Source organism: Hesperophylax consimilis, chromosome 4, assembly GCF_061612785.1.
Source record: "Hesperophylax consimilis isolate HC1 chromosome 4, BYU_Hcon_1.0, whole genome shotgun sequence".
NCBI lineage: Eukaryota > Metazoa > Arthropoda > Insecta > Trichoptera > Limnephilidae > Hesperophylax > Hesperophylax consimilis.
The window spans coordinates 31953122-31972390 of record NC_142839.1 but is presented as its reverse complement, the minus strand read 5'-3'; the positions used below and the strand labels follow the sequence as shown (position 1 = coordinate 31972390).

The following is a 19269-nucleotide window of genomic DNA, read 5'->3' as shown; positions in this document are numbered from 1 at the left end:
TCCTACGTTATTTTCACACTATCGAACAGTAAAAACACCAAGTCTACGGAGGTGTTGGAAGCAAAATTAACATATTCCTGGGAATCCAGAGAGGCTTATGGAGTATTAGTATAAGGACTTTTGACGCAAAGTAACATGAACGTTGAGAAACTGCCACTTGCTAGTTACGTTTTGAAGCCTACAAAAATACTTAAAATGTCACAGTCAACTAAACTCCATGTTCTGTAAATTTTATAAGATTGACTGTACAATATATTATACTATGCACGTGGAATCGTGATGTTGAATATGATGCATAATAAGGCGAGTGGTCTATTAATATTTGGGGATAAGTTTGACCCTTCAAGACAATAAACTATCTCACTTTTACGAACTTTTACGAATGAGCACAAAAACGAGTCACGTATATAAACGAAGGTTTTTTTTCGGAAACTATTTTAGTAATATAAACATGTTTGTTTTTTTCACTTACACTCAAATACAATAGAATGTAACCGAATGATTTTAACCAGCAATTCCTAAGCACATTTGGAGTAAAAAACGTAAATGTCATGTTGCTATTCGATGTAATATATTTTTTCAATTAAAAACATTTTTTCACATCACACGTCGCCACTGTTCACACTATATGTCTCGTTTTTTAACGTGCTGCTGGAACGAGACGGAGTGCGTATCACGTGATCCACTAGAATGTAACCAACTACCCAGTGGTGGTATGTGATGAAATTTTTTATTTTATTTTATTTTTAAAAACCAACAGTTATCTACTTCTTTAGTTCCAAATATGCTTAGAAATGGCTGGTTGAAATCCTTCAGGTACGTTCTGATACATCCCAAGTATATATATATATATATATATATGTATACATATTAAAAATAGCTTAGTTGAATTTGTTTCTTTAAACCTAGAGCAGAAGTGTAGTTACGACTAAATAAAAATACTCCTTGTGCGCAATATTAATGATTTGTTCATTTTTTCAGCACGTCTCCAATGCATTGCTGCTATTGGCAGCCGGACTGATGGGTCTCTTGGGATTTCTGCTGGATGACCGACAGCAGAGACTGGCCTTTCTGGAGACCAGGCAGAGCTTAGAGGTGAAGCTTGTCATTGAAGAACAAAGTGCAGAACAGGTTAGCGAACACCCAAAAATATTTATTATAGTAGATATGTTAGTAGAATTCCGAGTTACGAAATGTATTTGAATCTATCAATAACGGTTGTATAACAAAGAAAACAAAAATCACTAACTTTTCCTGCAATTTAATATAATTGAACTATATGTCAATCTCTGCATAAAATTGGACTGCGTCAGCGCCTGACCTGTTTCGATCTGAAGTTAATTGGATTTTATGAATATTACTCGTTTAATAAGTTTTAAATAAACAGCAATTTGTTGAGTTTGTTACTGTGAAACAAATCTAGTTAAAAAATCTATTTCAGGAAGCAGTTCTTTCGCTTCAAGAACTCCTAAAAATCAAAGTAAAGCTATATCTGTCCCTGACTTTACAAATATTCAATGAATCGTGGAAAAATAGGTTCATTTTGAAATAAAGTCAATGCTACGTTAAACGACTAGCTCATTCTCCCTTCCATAGTACAGCTGGATTTTGAATTTATTCAAGCCTGTAAAGATAATATTTATCTCACCAAATATTTAATTTTATTTCGTTACACTTTTTTAATCTAAAGTCTTTGAAACACTTTTAAAGGCTATGAAAAAGTTCAGATGTTTATCTAACGTGCAGTAAATCTTATCTTGTATCCAATAACTGGGATATGCAATATATACACTTCATCAGTTCCTTCATATATGACCAAATGGAGGCAGTTAACTATTTGTGCAACTATTTGAGTATATCCAAGTCTTAACATTTCTGCGATATTAATTGCGATACTAATTGCGATCCCCAGGGCTTGCGCCATATGGGCTTGTACCTCACGTGTATGAACGTACCGAGCAGTAAGAACTTATTTTCAACATCTTATATTGTTTCTGAGATTCACGCCCACACAAACTTCGAAACGAGTATTTTTTTCAAATAAAGCACAAAGTGTAGGTGGAGACCGATTATAAATTACTGTCTTGTCGTTTGAAGTTTTAAGTTTCAAAAAAGCCATCACAGAATTATTTTACAAATTAATTAATTTTGTTTTCAAAAGAAATATAATATTCCCGGGATACGAATAACCTTACAATTTTTGAATTTTTCTGCGGCGATAGATGACTTTTTCTATGGACTTACTTAACTTTTTATAGCGTTAACATATTTTGTTGCCTTGGTGACTTTATTAACTTCTCGGTTTTCATAATCATACTAAAGGCCCTTCTCGTAGGCACTAAGAGGAAAGTGGCTATAAATAATAAAAAAGACAGTGTTAGTTGTATCATTAAACCACGCGTAGGAATATCTTTCACATAATATAATGTATAATTATGAGATATTCCGTAATATTTGAGATGGGTAAGGATTTCGACTAGCAATCCGAACGTCGCGGGTTCAAATCCAACTGTCGTGCAATTGCTGTTTTTCCGCAATTTAAATGATTTAATGTATATATGCAGCACGTTTCTCAGTATCACCCATATCCAGTACCAGTAAACGTTGCTTCAAATGACTTTTGCCGTGTTTGATGGCCAGATCTGAATAACCAGGTACTTTCCCACCTTCCTCTTCACTATTTCCTTTGTTTCCCCACTATTTTAAGCCTCAAAACATACCCCGATCGGAGATGTCATATGGGATGTGCAGTATTCATATAAAAAGTAAATTATGAACAAAATAATTCATGAAAACTTTTCGCAAAATAATAACAATAATAATAATTAAAAATAATGATTTCCGTGGTGTGTCTGGGTGAACTTACTTTAACCAGTGATTCCCGAAATTATTTGGAGTAAAATATGTTAGTGAGATTTTGAAATCACTTTTTTGATGTTTTAGTTTTTTAAGGTGAGGGATTGGCCAGTTACTAGGCTTGTGCTTGTGACTAGACTTTAGACCAGTGACGAGTTTTTAAAAAAATAATAAAAAAAACAGAAAAGTCACCGGATTCCAATTTCATTTACATTTTACTCCTAATAATATCAGGAATCACTGGAGTAAGTGCACCCAGACACAACACCGAATAAATACTGAAAATACTTCCGATAACACCCTGTGAGCGTTTATTATAACGTCGGGTCCGATGAACTCTAGAACTCGGATATCTATTGACTTTAAAAATTGGAATTGTTTTTGGGAACCCCACCAGCGATAAAGTGGTACCCGTATTAATTAGTAAATAATTCTTGGTGTATTTCTTTTATTAAATTTTTTGACTGATGTCGTAATTTTTCAAGTTTAATGAAATTTTTTAATTAATAATTTCAGCTTCACGAATCTCATAATATCATCTGATTTTCACGAGTTTTACATGAGTTCATACTGAGATATCATACAATAAAAAATATAGAAGAAAACAAATCAACATTATTCACCTAATAAAATGAAAGATTTTTTATTTTGATACCACCTGAAAGTCCTAGAGATTGGAAAAAAATTAAAAAACAAAGTTTTTTTAACTGATGCTCTTTATACCAAGCATGATGAAATATAAAAATATACCAGAGGAACAGCAAAAAATAACAATTTTGACGTTAAAAAATTACATTACTTAACCCTGATACGAGAGGGCACAAGAAGATGTAAAAAGTTTAGTTTAGTGATAATACATAAATATAATAACAATAATGTTTATAATATTTGCAGACTAAAATCCTGCTAAAGGATAAAAACTATAGCGTACCTAATAATAATTGTTGAAATGTCATACAAATACATTCATTATATGCCTGACGATTTCCATTATTTTTATCACACTGGAAATTAAATACTTTAAGAGCTATTCTTCCGCGGTAACTAAAAACACAGATTCTATGGGAAGATCCTGTGTTTTTATTTGCCACGGCAGTATTGCAGCACGAATGCTTCAATTTATTATTCATGAAGCATCTTTACCTGGTAGAACGTCCATTCGGATAAGCACACCAAAGTTTAAATAGTCATTCCAATGCAATGAGCTAATGCGCCAGGAGTTGGGGTGAATAAAAATGCTCATTATTTTACGCTAAATTAAGTAAATGATGATTTTCCCTTGAAAATACTTAAGTGTCAAGATGGGGCAGAATAAGGATGAATATTCATAAGTTAGTCCGTCGACCCGCGGTGAACTTTCAATGAAATAACGTTTTTGTTGTGTGTTTCTGAGTGGGAGGTTATTTTAATCAAGATAGACGTTGTGGACTGAATTGCGCCTCCTTTAAACTTATGAATATTTATGAGAATAAGCGCTTTTATACTAAAATAAGCTACAATAAAGACATCTAGATTATCGTAGGAATTGGAATTAAGTAAAATATTATCCTACTACCTTGTACCTCCAAAAGTGTAAAAAAACATTAACGTTATGTGTTACTACTTCAAAGACTAGTATGTTTTTTCTTTTGACATTTAAAACAAGCCTTTTAATAATCGTGTGTGAATAGTTAAAACTTTTATGCTTCAATGTTTATTTTATTAATTTTCATTTTTAATTCTTTTGAACGTGAAAGGTTAATTATTTTTATGCGTGACATCCCCTTTCCCTAGAAACCTGTTGGAAAATTCACAATACATTTTTCGTAGAAAACAGTTCTCTTTGTGATTTAACATTATGTTTGGAGTATTAATCACTTTACACGGAGCATGTAATAATGAAATCGTAATCGCCTACTGATTTAAATCACACCTAGTGTTCTCATGCTGCAAGTTTTCACATGCCTCCGTTCATAATTAAAAAAAATCCATTTGTTTAAATAGTATTTATTTGACATTAATGTTAAAAAAATAATATCAAAAACATAATTACTTAATTTATTATAAATTGGGGTTGCATATGAATTCAAGATGCCATTATGTTTGCATGATTACTATTAATTCCCTATATAACTATATATGTATAGCCTGTTCTCATAGAGCTATACAATTAGAGGCGCTTTTGAGTACTAATATCTCGCGAAAGGTGTTAAAGGTGAAAGCGATAAATATAATTCGTCAATGCCTGTTCTAAGGAATTCCTTGTTGGTCGGTATCAGAATATTGAGTTGAGTTTAAACGTGTCTTATTTTTGCAATTTTTTAAAAGTTACTGTCCATTTGTTTTCGAAAAGTTTAATTCGGGTAAGAAAAATGAAAATACAAAAATAAGAAAAGAAAAATAGGAAAATGAAAATTAAGTTAAGTGTTTTGTGTTTTGTTTCCCACTGGCTTCATTTTTTCCCTGATCAATAAGCCATTTAGTACACGTCTTCATGCTAAAATCTCACTACTGAGCATTGCATACTATAATGTGTGTGATAAAATTGTTTATGCGTGGTTGATGAATTCGATGGATAATGTATAGAGTTTAAATTTATGTTTCTTAGGAAACTCGTTAGGTATGGAAACGGAGTTATAGCTCTGCTCTAAATATACGTTTCAGCGCCCTTGGGATGATTTTGCACAAAAACAGCGTTATACAAATAATCCAAATATTATTATTAAAATGTTATTAACCAATCAGAACTGTATTTTTTTAAATCTATGGTATAAATAATCAGTGGGCACAGATGTTTATTTTAATGTGAATACTGTACAAAAGTCCCGGTTTCTCCCAACCGTCTGGAGCAAGAAACTATGGCATACCCAATTGGCGTATGTTTTTATGCTGAAAGAAGTGGGGATGGGAAGGAGCTGAGATAAAGAAAATGGAGAAGTACTTGCAAGTACAGCGAAAGTTTTAATTCTGAATGGTTGTCTTTCACTTGCGGTATCAGCAAAAATATTAATAAATTGTAATGTGAAACAATACAAATTAATAAAATAAAATTTTCTTGCGCGCTGAGATATGAACCCGCGGACCTTCGGATTCGTAATCGGGAGCCTCACCCCTCGGCCACGGAGGCTTCATGAAATTAGTGGTTCTTGCAAAATGATTGATTTATTTCAAATATGTTTTCGTAACTTTAATTTTTTATTACGTTTTGTTACCGGATTTTGAAGTTATGTGAATATTTTACAGGAACGTCTGCTTCTTTCCGTTCTGCCAGAGCACGTGGCTGTGAAGATGCGGCAGGATTTAGGATCTACAGATACGCAGTTTAAGAAGATCTACATGTCCAGGCATGAGAACGTCAGGTAGGATTAAGACTTTAATTTTGTGGTTATTTTAATTTTAATGTCAACAACACATCATATATTATGGTTTGCACTGTTTCAAAATTCAACAGATGAAAATTTAAAAAAAATATATAATGCGAGATATTCAGATTACAAAAAACTACAGGTAAAAACAAATTAGTGAATTAACAAAACATATTGATGTGCCTTATCAATTTTGAAAATGTTCTTAACTGTAAAATCTATGTGTATCAGGGAATTTTCGTAACCTTCTTAGAATTTCGTTTGCTAATTTGTAAAAATCCAAAACTGTAGGTAAAATATATAAGACGAGATGTGGCTTTGTTAAGAGTACATAAAATCAGTGGCAGTCGGGCAATATAAATAATTTTTAATTAAAAGAGTTTCAATTAAAAATAACTTTATTCAGGCGATGAGGCACTTGAAAAGTAAGGAGAAAACGAGATTTTACACTAAGGGAAAAAACATTTCTTTTTTGGATTTAAAGATTTTTCCTTTATTATCATTTAAATTTACACAATTTCATTAAAATCTTTTATAATTCCCTCCCAGAAAAAAATAAATGAAATGAGTGAAAACGTAATATTCTAAGAGAAAAAAATATTTGTTCATTTAACAACAAAAACTTAAATATTTTATCAAACTTGAAATAAGAGCGAACAAAATTTATGATAACTTTATGTAAAACAGAATGGATTTTACCTTTAGAAGTTTAGCTTAAATGAAATTATGTTAAAAAATACTAGGATGTGACGTCATTTCTAATTGGTAACTATAAAATTATCATTCACGATCAGATTTAACTGTAGATTGGCTGATTTTGCAAAAATATAAAGTATGAGCCGTGCCAAAACCATTAAATTTCATAGTTGCCAATTAAAAATATAAAGTATGAACCGTGCCAAAACCATTAAATATCATAGTTACCAATTAAAAATATAAAGTATGAGCCGTGCCAAAACCATTAAATTTCATAGTTACCAATTAAAAATATAAAGTATGAACTGTGCCGAAACCATTAAATTTCATAGTAATCAATTAAAAATATAATGTATAGCCGTGCCGAAACCATTCAATTTCATAGTTACCAATTAAAAACATAAAGTATGAGCCGTGTCGAAACCATTATATTTAATAGTTACTTATTAAAAATATAACGTATGAGCCGTGCCTAAACCATTAAATTTCATAATTACCTATTAAAAATATAAAGTATGAGCCGTGCCGAAACCATTAAATTTCATCGTTTTTTTTTACGAAAGATATATCACTTAAAAAAAATGGTTAAAAAAATGTTGAATTTATTCCAGTTGAATTGAACTCAAGAAGTTATCGTAGTTTTGCGTTGGATGAAAGAAAGTCACATTGTTTTGCAAAAGGAAATAATAAAACATTCGTTATTCGTCCCAAAGGTCAACCCTTTAAAATATAAAGACCATTAGACAAGCCCTTCTTTATTCAGAAAGCTTTTATTACGTTACTTTAAGCCCGAGGACGATCAACGGATCCGTCATTTTTCGGTCGGCTTGCGAATTTTAATTACTGTATCAAATTATTCAGCTGGGAATTTTAAGTTTGTGATGAATAATCTATTGTTAAGGTTTTGTTTATTATAGGGATGTTGATTTTTAATGAAAGATTTGCTTCAAAATGGGTTTTCCCAATCGATGAAGTTATTATTTAGTAAACAAAAGATATATTATCAAATTACTCCTTAAATCTAGCTTTATACCGGAGCGACGGTTAGGTTATCTGATATCTGATTGATAGGTTATCCTATCTTATCGATATATTAAGGCGTTTTTTGGAATATAGGCATGAACGCTTTGTTTGTTCAGAATAATTAAAAGGAACTCTCTACAAAGGACTATCATCATTGATCCCTTTAACACCTTTAAATAGTATTGCAAGAAGTGCGTGCCAAATATTAACTTGTGGAATGTTTATCGGTACTATTGAATCCGAGAACGGGTTGTTTTAGGCTAAACAGCTTAGCTGTGGAGTGACTACATTTTTTTTTCTTCCCTACCGCATCATTTTTCGAGTTTTTTCGCCACACAGGAGGTACACACATCCTTAGGAAAATGATTTCTCTCTGGGCCTATGTCATCTTTTAAGATGCTGTATGGAGGGTCTTTTTTAAGGAAAGGAAGGAGAAGAAGTTCTAGGAAGGTAAAAGGTATGAGGATTGGGTAGGAATCTAGGGATAAGTATATCCAGGAGTGACGGACATATGATCATATCCCTCCCACTGCAGTGCAAGGCGATGGGTCGAGAAACCAGTTGGAGAGGTCAACGGAAATACCCAAACCAGCCTCTTCCGATTTGGCACGTCACGCAGTTGATAGACAGGCGCATCCTGGATACACCTCGCCCGATGCACCCCTGCTAAATCACCAAACATAGCGAACCACTTGGGGTGATGTATGGCAGAGGGGTTGGTTTTTAAAGAAATGGTTCCCGGAGCGGTAGTACCCAAGCCCGCTTTCCAAATTGTGTCTATCCTAGAGTCATGATAAATACTTCCTCTTATTCAAAATACCATTCACATTCATCCAGCATCCATAAAGATGACAATTGAAAACAGAAACCTAAGAATCTAACAGTTACCGTTCATGTACAACAATCAAAAACGACCGGATGTTTAAAACGCAAGATAAAAACATGTAAATTCTAAAACAGTGTCGCATCCGTCGCATCTGCCATGTACGTATGTACTATTTTATTAAAATATTCTGATAAACGGTCGTGTATTTTCATTTTATGTTCCTCATAAAGTTCTTAAACACATGTCTGCGATAAAAAAAGAAGATGATAAGTCTCTTACTTTATATCTTATATGAATAAAGAGGTAAAACTTCTCGCCGACATTGTACATTAATCGAAGCGAATAAAATTAGACATATAACCGTAACGTTAAATGGTTAAAACGTGGAAAAAAAACATTCCATCGCGTGTCGCTATCCAGTAAGAAATTTTTTGGATACTAATCTTTTCATAGGCAAATTATTTGTATGAACGGTTGCTCCGCTTATAAAATGCTTTATCTTTAATTAAAGCAATTTATATATTTTAACACTGAACACTGGAGGAGAAACATGGCTGCCACTTTATCGCAATTTTTCGTGTACAGTGATAAATGCCTTCGACAAAACTTTTCGGAGTTGTGTAGTTTAAAATGAAACATGATGGGAAAAGTCTCGTTTTATAAACTAAAACATGTTATTACTGTGTTAGTTATTTTGCATGGAAGTTTGAGATTAAACTTTGGCTGCTATTAATATGAAATAGTTTAACAAAAGTTTCACACGAGGCTAACATAATATGGATCCCTCGGGTAACGGAGGTTATTTAAAAGAGACAATAATTTAGGGTTAATTAAAATAACAACTTGTTTATCGCTGTCACAAGGACAACCTGGATTTATGGTAATTTGTTATTATAAATTATGTAATTAACGAAATTAATAATAAAAATGCAAGAGAGAATTTTATGTCTAGTTTGGAAATATTAGCAATAAGGCAAGCGTACAAAGAGAAATATCAGTAAGGCTGCTTTATTAAAAATCCTGTTAAAAATGGGACTGAGAAAGTGTTAGTGAATTCATAATAATATCGGAACACATGTTCACACACCTGCGTTTATCTTAATAATATATCATGAGAAATGCAAAAATGTTTGGATTTTTATGATCACGTGTTCGTGAAATTTTCGTTTCGACATCGTAATAAAATATTGGCATTTTGCTTACCAGGAATCCAAAATACCTATCTGTTCATCCGTTAATGTCCTACAATCCCGTTTTTAACTTGAATACGAATATTTTAAGAGATTCTTAATACGTTAGCTGTACCGGAGAGGTGGATGTACCTAAACAATTATTGAAATAATTAACTTCCAGATCCTTCCTTAAGGTACCCCCGAGGGGAAACTGACATTTTAAAGTCAATGTCACTGGCGTAGGTGTCCAGTACATTAGCAATATTTTTATCAGGAAGATTTCTCCGTGAAATTGAATTCACATGCAACACATATTTATAATAAATTCAAGATATATTATGTTTTGCATATTATATAAGATGTAATGTAAAAAGTAATAAATAGGTAAATTCATATAATCTTTGAAGCGCTGCAATAGTGCGGGAGGCCAAATAATGTTTTACACACATTTTTATAGTGGAGCCGTATTTTGTAATGAATATTGCTGCAATCATGCTAAATAATATTTAATTTATAACATGATTGCAGGATGTTTGACATTATCATCTAACACTCAATAAAAAATTAAAGCGGCTAGTGAAGGACTGTTATAGAAACTCTTGCATTTTGTAGATGTTTGATTGAATATTGAATGTAATGCTTTCACACAGATAACATTCAATATTCAATAGTTTTTTCAAATATACATTTAAATTCATCTATAGATTAGACTTGTAAATCACAATATGTGGCTTATATTCAAATTATTCAAATTTGTTGTTCATCGAATCGACAATATCCTTATCGAGTTTCGCGAATAATGTCCATAAATAATCTGTAAAACTGATTTAATAAAACAAAAAATTAACACCACCAACCATTTTCATTCATTTTTCCACTTGTAGAACAAACATTACAAAATAATCCTCAATTCCCCGTAGGATATTCTGTGCGCAGTATAGCTCAAAATTTCACAATATAGACATTCTTGGCAATAACCTTCAGAAATATTGAACCGAAGTAACGCATGCGATCATAAATTAATATGTATAGTATGAAGTAAGAATGTATTTAGCATTTCCAATCCTTATCATATATTCCTCTTCCTCTCCCCTGTACCTACTAATTAATTTTAAGCCCTCGTTTACCCAATTCTACCGATTTATAACAGTTTCACGATAACTCGTCGTTCTAAAAATAAAAAAAGTTGTTTTTGAAGACAATATCTATACATTTGTTATGCCAAAAATTATTAAAAACACGTTTGTTCTGATATTTTTCATGTCTGTAACAAAGTTATAGAAATCAGAGCGTATCTTTAAATGCAACTAAAGCATTTGTCGAGAGATGAGGCCTTAAGATACTAAAAACTGAGATCTCTAAACATCTTTAGATAGCAGTTTGGCTTAACTTTATATATAAATTATTTTATATTTGTAATACATAAGCTGTTTGTTTCTTAAAAATAAATATAATCCTAATACAGTATGGTAAGATTTAAACCTAAATTTGACAGTGAAGTTTTGAATAACTAATTGAAGATCATATAAACATCGATAAGCGAAGTAAAGTCAATATACATAACTAAACTAAAACTAATTTTCATCGAAAGCTCATTCATTTTCTAGTTAAAATCTTCCTCGTAGTTTATAAAAAGTTTTATAGTTCGATTTAAGAAGCAGCCCCTTACGATAATATCTGTAAGTAATTATTCAATTTCCTTGCATTTTACTTAATTAATACTTCACTACATATTTAATTCCTCTACTGCGAGATGTATCGCTTTACAGTCGAGTGCTTGAAATAATCGTGTAAATAAGCTATTCGTTACGTTTAAGATCATAATTATTATTCTATTATATGGTACATTGAATCTACAATATTTTGTGCGCAGTAGAAAAACTAAGAATTTTAAATGAAGTAATAATGAACTAATAAATCTAAACAAAACATGAAACAGAACAAGACACAGAAAAAAAGATAATGGTCTCAACTGCGAATCAACAAAAAGGAACTTTGTATTATAGGGACAACAACAATTATACTTCATTTTTGTTGATCTCATATTTCAAATTTATTATCAATATTTTCTTGTAACTAATTTTTCCTATATTTTTGACAGCTATCTTTTTGAATGATTACAATAGATAGTATCTCGGATATACGATTTGTATTTATATGGGATACCTATTCAATTTTGTTAAAAAAATAAACGAATATTTTTTTTTTCATCACAACAACTTTTATTTTGAAGGTTTTTTCCATCAAAGTAGTTTTAATTATGGAGTTAAGAATTAAATAAAAATTTAAATTTAGTTAAGATTCAAAGTAAATTAAAAATACCAGAGTTCAGGGAGGACATCTGAATTCAGAATTAATTAAAATGAAACCTGAGTTACTGAGATCAAGTCGTGACAAAGGGGTTTGTCGAGTCTCGAATCCTTCCCCAGAAGCTAAACGGCGGCGGTGAAGCAAAGTGGGAATGAGTGCATCCTCCCTTCGGTGAAGATTTCACAGGAACTGCAGAATCTCGGAAGATGCCTGTACGTAGGTATTATTGTAGCATCGTGCCTTGTTCTATTGCGCTGCTGGGAGTGCTGGGTACCCATATAATAATAGTGCAGTGTATCTTAAAGAGCAGTCTCCTGAAATAGTCGCAACACCGATGGAGCCGCCCAGATAACATTCTGTCTCGAATGTTAATGTCGCTGCTCTGTCATTTCATAACATCGATATCACTCAGATCGGTAGAAATTATTATTGAAAATATATGCCTAGTATTTTACTTGTAAAACAACAAACATCCCATTTTACCACATTGGTGCTTTGTATAAATTTACACATTGTACGAAGACGCTTTAGTTCGCGTTCCGTACTGGGTCAGAGAAAGGAGATTGATCCTCTATCTGTTCTAGGGAGACTGGTAGTATCACGATGCCCCGACCAACACACAGAGTAATAACGCAAGATTTCTGCACTCACCAGGTGTGATGATTTTTATTTATGTTGATGTCAATGGCGGGGCCCGCCCTTGGTTATAATGTTCAATGAATGAATTAATTAATGTTTAATGAGTCATTTAAACATGAACCAATGCACACACACACGGCGTTACCTCGTTGCAAATAATTATGTTTAACGGCAGTATCTCTCGGCGGTTTGATTTCGTATCTTTCTAGTAAGTCGTAATAGCCTCTTTCACGTGATGAAAATAATGAAATCAATCGATGACTTCTTTAAAACACTGATCACGTTAAAATTAATATTGCCCAAAAAGGTGGATATTCCTCGCAACGCAGAATTGGAATTGAATTTCACAGCATTTTAAGGCGTTTTTTATTTCGTTGAATATTTCTTCATATTAAAAAGATGGAGGTCCATCGATGACTTCTTAAAAACACTGATCACGTTAATATTAATCATTGCCCAAAAAGACGGAAATCCTTCTCAACGATTACTGAATTTCACAGCGTTTTACGGCGTCTTTTATTTCGATGAATATCTCTTCATGTTAAGAAGATGGAGGTTCATCGATGATTTAACGCATTGATGGCATTCTGTCGTACGAAAATCAAGCATGGATTCAACACGTACTCTTGAAAATCCTGCTCTGGATTGGCGGAGCCAAATGAAGCTACTGGCGTGACGTAACCACATGAACGTCGTGACGAAACACACTTTATGTTATAAGATAGTATTATATCGGGGATTATTAAAAATAAAAGACTGTTGACTCAGACCTATGACGTTTATTCACACTGCGCACACTCGTTATAATCTCCCACGTGACGCATCAGGACTGCCAACATGGCCATACATAACATCCTTTCCTCCTTTATTTATTTTTTTTATTTTCAAACAATTTACAATACCAAATAAAACTTAAACATAATCACTATGACTAAATCTGACAGGAGGTTTCACCAATCTGCCAGCCCTAGTTACTACATCAGTTTTCCCACTAGTGCTGGGTAAAGGCTCACTATCATTTTTATTTTCTTGACTTCCCAAGTCATACCATTTATCGGGATTTTCATAATTTGATTTTAACTTAATGCAACTTTTTTTTATTTGGTTAACATGGACCTTTTTTACCTCTCCTCCGATTAAAAGAATTAAATACACCCATGAACTTAATTTTAACTTAATAGTTCCCTGAACCCATTTCATAGGACCTTTCAAATGTCTTAAGTATACCAATACATTATCATTTTCCTCATACTCTGTCAATGCATTTTTACTTGATTGCTTACTTTTATTTACATTATTTTCTTCTGTCAAAACATGAAGAGGTGTACGTGGCTCATACAAAAATATTTTAGCCATAGGAGACAAACCCGTGACAGAAGTAGGGGTGGAACGATAAGTATACAAACAATCTATTAGACGTTGAGCTGGTGACAAAAATTTAGAATTTTTTGAAAACATAAATTTAATTAAAATCTTTTTGAATGTTTGAACAGATCGTTCTGCTAATCCATTTGACTCGGGATTATATGGTGGAGAAAATAATAATTTAATAGATTTTTCTTTACAAAAAATAGAAAATTCTTTACATGAAAATGGAGGACCGTTATCACAAACAATAGTTTTCGGAAACGCAAATCTGGAAAAAAACTTCACTTAATTTTGATAACAAATCCGAATATTTAGTATTTTTCATATAAAAACATTCTATCCACTTTGAATATGAATCACAAACTAACAAGTATTTGGAACCTTTTAAGTCAAAAAAATCCAAATGGACTCTTTCCCATGGACTTTCAGCAATAGGCCAATTATGACGCACATTTTTGTTAGATTTTTGTACCGACTGACACATTTCACATCTAGAAATAATATCTTCAATATCTTGATTCATACCTAACCACCAAACATAAGAACGAGCAAGAATTTTTGATCTGACTATACCAGGATGACCATAATGTATTAAATTTAAGACTTTAGACTTAAGATATTCTGGTATTACAATTCTGTCACCAAATAAAAGACATTTTCCCTTGACCGACAGTAAATTTCTGAACTTGAAATATTTTTTAATTTCTGGACTTGACAAGTTTTCAATCCAACCGATTGAAACATACTTAATGACTTTAGATAACATTTCATCTTTTTCAGAATGACTTTCAACTTCTGAAAATGGAATTAAGGGTGTTGACATGTATACAAAATTACATTCCTCTACATTAAATTGTTGTTCACTTGGCAAACGTGACATCACATCAGCTTGAGGAATTTTCAGTCCATTTTTAAAAACTAATTTATAATTGTACGCGGACAATATTATAGACCATCTTATGAGACGTGATGCAGCTAAAACGGGGACTTTTTTATCTTCGGCAAATAAAGACAACAATGGAGCATGATCAGTATATATAGTAAAATGACGACCAATTAAATATTTATGAAACTTCTTGATTCCAAAAATAACAGCAAGGGCTTCCTTGTGCAATTGGCTATAATTTCTTTGAGCTGAATTTAACGTTGCAGACTCAAAAGCTATAGGAAATTCTTGATTCTTTACGACATGACTTAAGACACATCCGACACCGTATGCACTGGAGTCGACTGTAAGACACAATGGTTTTGACGGATCAAATAAAACTAACATAGTTTTATCTGACAAGAGAGACTTACTATTTATAAATGCTTTTTCGCATTCATCAGACCAACACCATTCTACATTCTTTCTTAATAAATTATGGAGTGGTTCTAGTACAGTAGGACACATAGGAATAAAATTCCTATAAAAATTCAACATTGACAAATACGATTTTAGTTGAGTAACATTTTCTGGACACCCAGTAGACTTAATTTTCTCAACTTTCGACAAAGACGGACTTTTGCCTTGACCTGACAAAGTAAAACCTAAAAATTCAAAAGAAGATACAAAAAATTCACTTTTTGACACATTAATTTTTATATTAAACTCATTTAACTTTGACAAAACTTTTTCTAAAGTATTACAACACTCCGTTTCATCTTTACCACCTACACAAATATCATCAATGTATGCAGCACAGTTTTTTATGCCTCCCAAGACTGTATCAATGACCATTTGAAATGTGGCAGGAGCCGATGACAACCCAAAAGGTAAACGATTGTAAACATATAAACCATTACATGTATTAATTGTAAGTAATTCTTTACTAGAATCTGACACAGACAACTGTAAATATGCATTTGTTAAGTCTAATTTACAAAATACTTGACAACCTGAAAATTTATTAAAAATATCCTCTGGACGTGGAATAGGATATTGATCAATTCTCAATTGTGGATTGACTGTAGATTTTAAATCTGCACATAAACGTATTTTTCCATTTTGTTTTGGTACACAAACTATTGGAGAAGACCAAGTACTATATTTAACTTTAGAAATTATGCCTTCGCTTTCAAGACGATCTAGCTCTTGGCATACTTCTGCACGCAGTGCATAAGGGACCTCATATGCTTTGTGGAAAACAGGAGTTGAATTATTTTTTAAACTTAAATTTTAGTCCAGTCAGTGGGGAGTTTTACCTTGCAAAAGGTTAGGTAGTTGCGATTTTGATATATGTTGTTAAGATTGGGACTCTAAAGAAAAAAAAAAGTTTTCGACCTTGGGAGGGTCGAGCTCGACCCGCCATCTTGGATTGAAGGTGCCAAAATTTGTTTTTTTCAAAATAATTGTGAAGTGGTCGTTTTTACAACCAAATTGTTCAAGGCAAACTTAAAGACAACTAAATTACCTACATTTTTTGTAGAAAGTTTTTTTTTGTAAGTCTAATATGTAACGAGTTACAGTGGCGGAAATGTGAATATTTTTCTAAAAAATGATGAAATTCTCAACTTTGTAATTTTTTCGGGTTATTCATTACATAGTTATAATAATTTTGTTAACTCATTTCCACACCACCATGAGGTAGAGAACATGGCGCATTTTATTGTGGTATCCCCAGTAGGTCTACTCCACAGATATACCAGCGATGGTAGATTTCGAAATTATGTTACATTACTATGAATTATGTTACAATAAATTATCTTACTTAATAACAGTCTTCGTCATCAATGTCATCATCTAACTCATTGCCTGTGATACTGAGATTCTGGGCTTCCATTGACAAAATCTCTTCTTCTTCGTCCTCGACATGGATGTGATCCTCTGGCCAATTTCGGCATGTTTGACCATTACAGCACCCACATACAATAGAACACTTCAATCCAGCTTTCCTGCAGCTACATGCAACGCCGCATCCTTTTTTACAATTGCATGAAATAAATTTTAATAAAGTCTCGGGTGCTGGTTTCTTTGTCATTCTTACTGGAACAAGCCCGTTGGTGTCACGTTTCCAGCCCCAGTTTTCTGGATTTTTTTGGATTCCATACCATTTTTGGACTTGATGGTACGTTCTAAATGCATGGTACCGTGCAGCGTCGTTCGTTGGTGGCAAAGAGGCAAGATTGAATTTGCTTTTTGTTGTCGACTTTGCGAAACGTTTGTAGCGGACTTCTTCCAAGGTTTCCCTATCCATGTCACTCCCGTACAAAGCAACAAGAAAGCGTGTTCCTGCAACTGCTATGTCTTCTGGTGTTGCATCATGTTGTTTGAAGATTCCTATCATGGCATTGAGTCTTGTGTCGTTTTGCACAAGCGAACAAAATTTTGTTTTTCCTTGGTTGAAGAAGGACGATGTTGTATCGCAGCCGCTAAAGGCATGAAGAAACAGAATATTCTCAGCCGCCTCTTTGTATTTCACACTATTCGCGGAATACAGTCTTTCAAAAGTTTTGCCTCTCCCGGGTTTGCGAAGATATATACAACTTTTGGGTGGTGCTAATGCTGTCAGCAGAACTAAGAGATCAACGTCTTCACCAATAATGAAAACAGCGTCATATGATGAACACAAGGAAATCGCAGTATTGACAATCAACTCATCAGCATCTTCTTCAGCCTGCTTAACTGTAAAATCATCCTGTATAAATTGCTTTGTAAGCATCGAAATCAGACGGACTTTGTTATTTTCATTGGCTAAAAATCGTTCTTGTGAAACTTGAACTGGCATTGTTTCATCGAAAAGAACATCTGCAGACATGAGCATCCAGGCAACGTCCTGTAACCAGGACTCAATCAGTGTTGCCAAGTCAGCTGTAGACTAGGATCCCACTATAACAAATCAACGTCATCGAGCACACGGATGATGCTATATAAGTATATTGTAACGCAGAAATACGTTAAAATGATATTGTGTAATATGTTCGTACAAAATTTATCAAGAAAACTGGAGTTATACAATTTTTTGTCAAAATTTTCTTTTTTCAACCGCTGTAACTCGTTACATATTAGACTTACAAAAAAAAAATTTATACAAAAAATGTAGGTACTTTAGTTGTCTTTAAGTTTGCGTTCAACAATTTGGTTTTAAAATCAACCACTTCATAATTATTTTGAAAAAACCAAATTTTGGCACCTTCAATCCAAGATGGCGGGTCGAGCTCGACCCTCCCAAGGTCGAAAACTTTTTTTTTTCTTTAGAGTCCCAATCTTAACAACATATGTGAAAATCGCTACTACCTAACCTTTTGCAAGGTGGAGCCCTTTTTTATCCCCCACTGACTGGACTATTTACCGAAAACTCTTTAATTGGTATGTCGTTATTCGTTTTAGAAAAAGAATTTAAATATTTTTGTGACAATTTTTCGACAATGTTTGATTTATTTTTTCCACTGACAGACACTGAATTTACAGTATTATCATTACCAATATTTGACATAAAAGAATTTATAAATGTATTTTCCCAAGACGGATTCAAAACATTTATCCAATTCCTACCAAGAATAGCTTCAGACGATAGATTTTTAATAACTAATACTGGTAAATCCACGACCAATTTAGAATCATCTTTTACACTTACTTTTGCAATAAAAAATCCAAAACAATATAAATTTTGACTATTTGCTGTAAACAAATTACCATAGAACTGACTTAATTTACAAGTTTTGAAAAATTTTATGTACATTTTGTGACTTATCAAGGTCGATGAACTCCCTGTGTCAATCATGAAGGACATTTTCCTACCGTTTACAAACAAATCAATATTAGCTGTTTCAGACACGGACATATTTAAAACATTTATATTACCCACACATTTTTCATGATTAACAACAATTGATTTTACACTAGAACAAAATTTTGACGTATGACCGTATGTATTACACTTGTAACATTTCCAATTCCTTGACGGACATGACTCTGGTTGATGACTGATAAAACACCTCTCGCATCTTTTTCTGGGATTTCCACGTGATGGAGATGAAAGACGACTTGATGACATTGAACTCCTTTGACCTTGTTGCGGACTAGTACTCCTTTGACGTGACGTTTTCGGCTTTA

At 32.8% G+C, this 19269-nt stretch overlaps 1 protein-coding gene across 1 annotated transcript in view; it reads left to right on the top strand.

The window, feature by feature from the left end:
• Ac3 (Adenylate cyclase 3) overlaps nucleotides 1-19269 on the top strand; it is a 321798-nt gene that overhangs the window by 132493 nt on the left and 170036 nt on the right. The window contains exons 3-4 of the mRNA XM_089651683.1: nucleotides 982-1131; nucleotides 6079-6194. Of these exons, the coding sequence (XP_089507809.1) occupies nucleotides 982-1131; nucleotides 6079-6194 (266 nt within the window). The remainder of the gene's footprint in view (nucleotides 1-981; nucleotides 1132-6078; nucleotides 6195-19269) is intronic.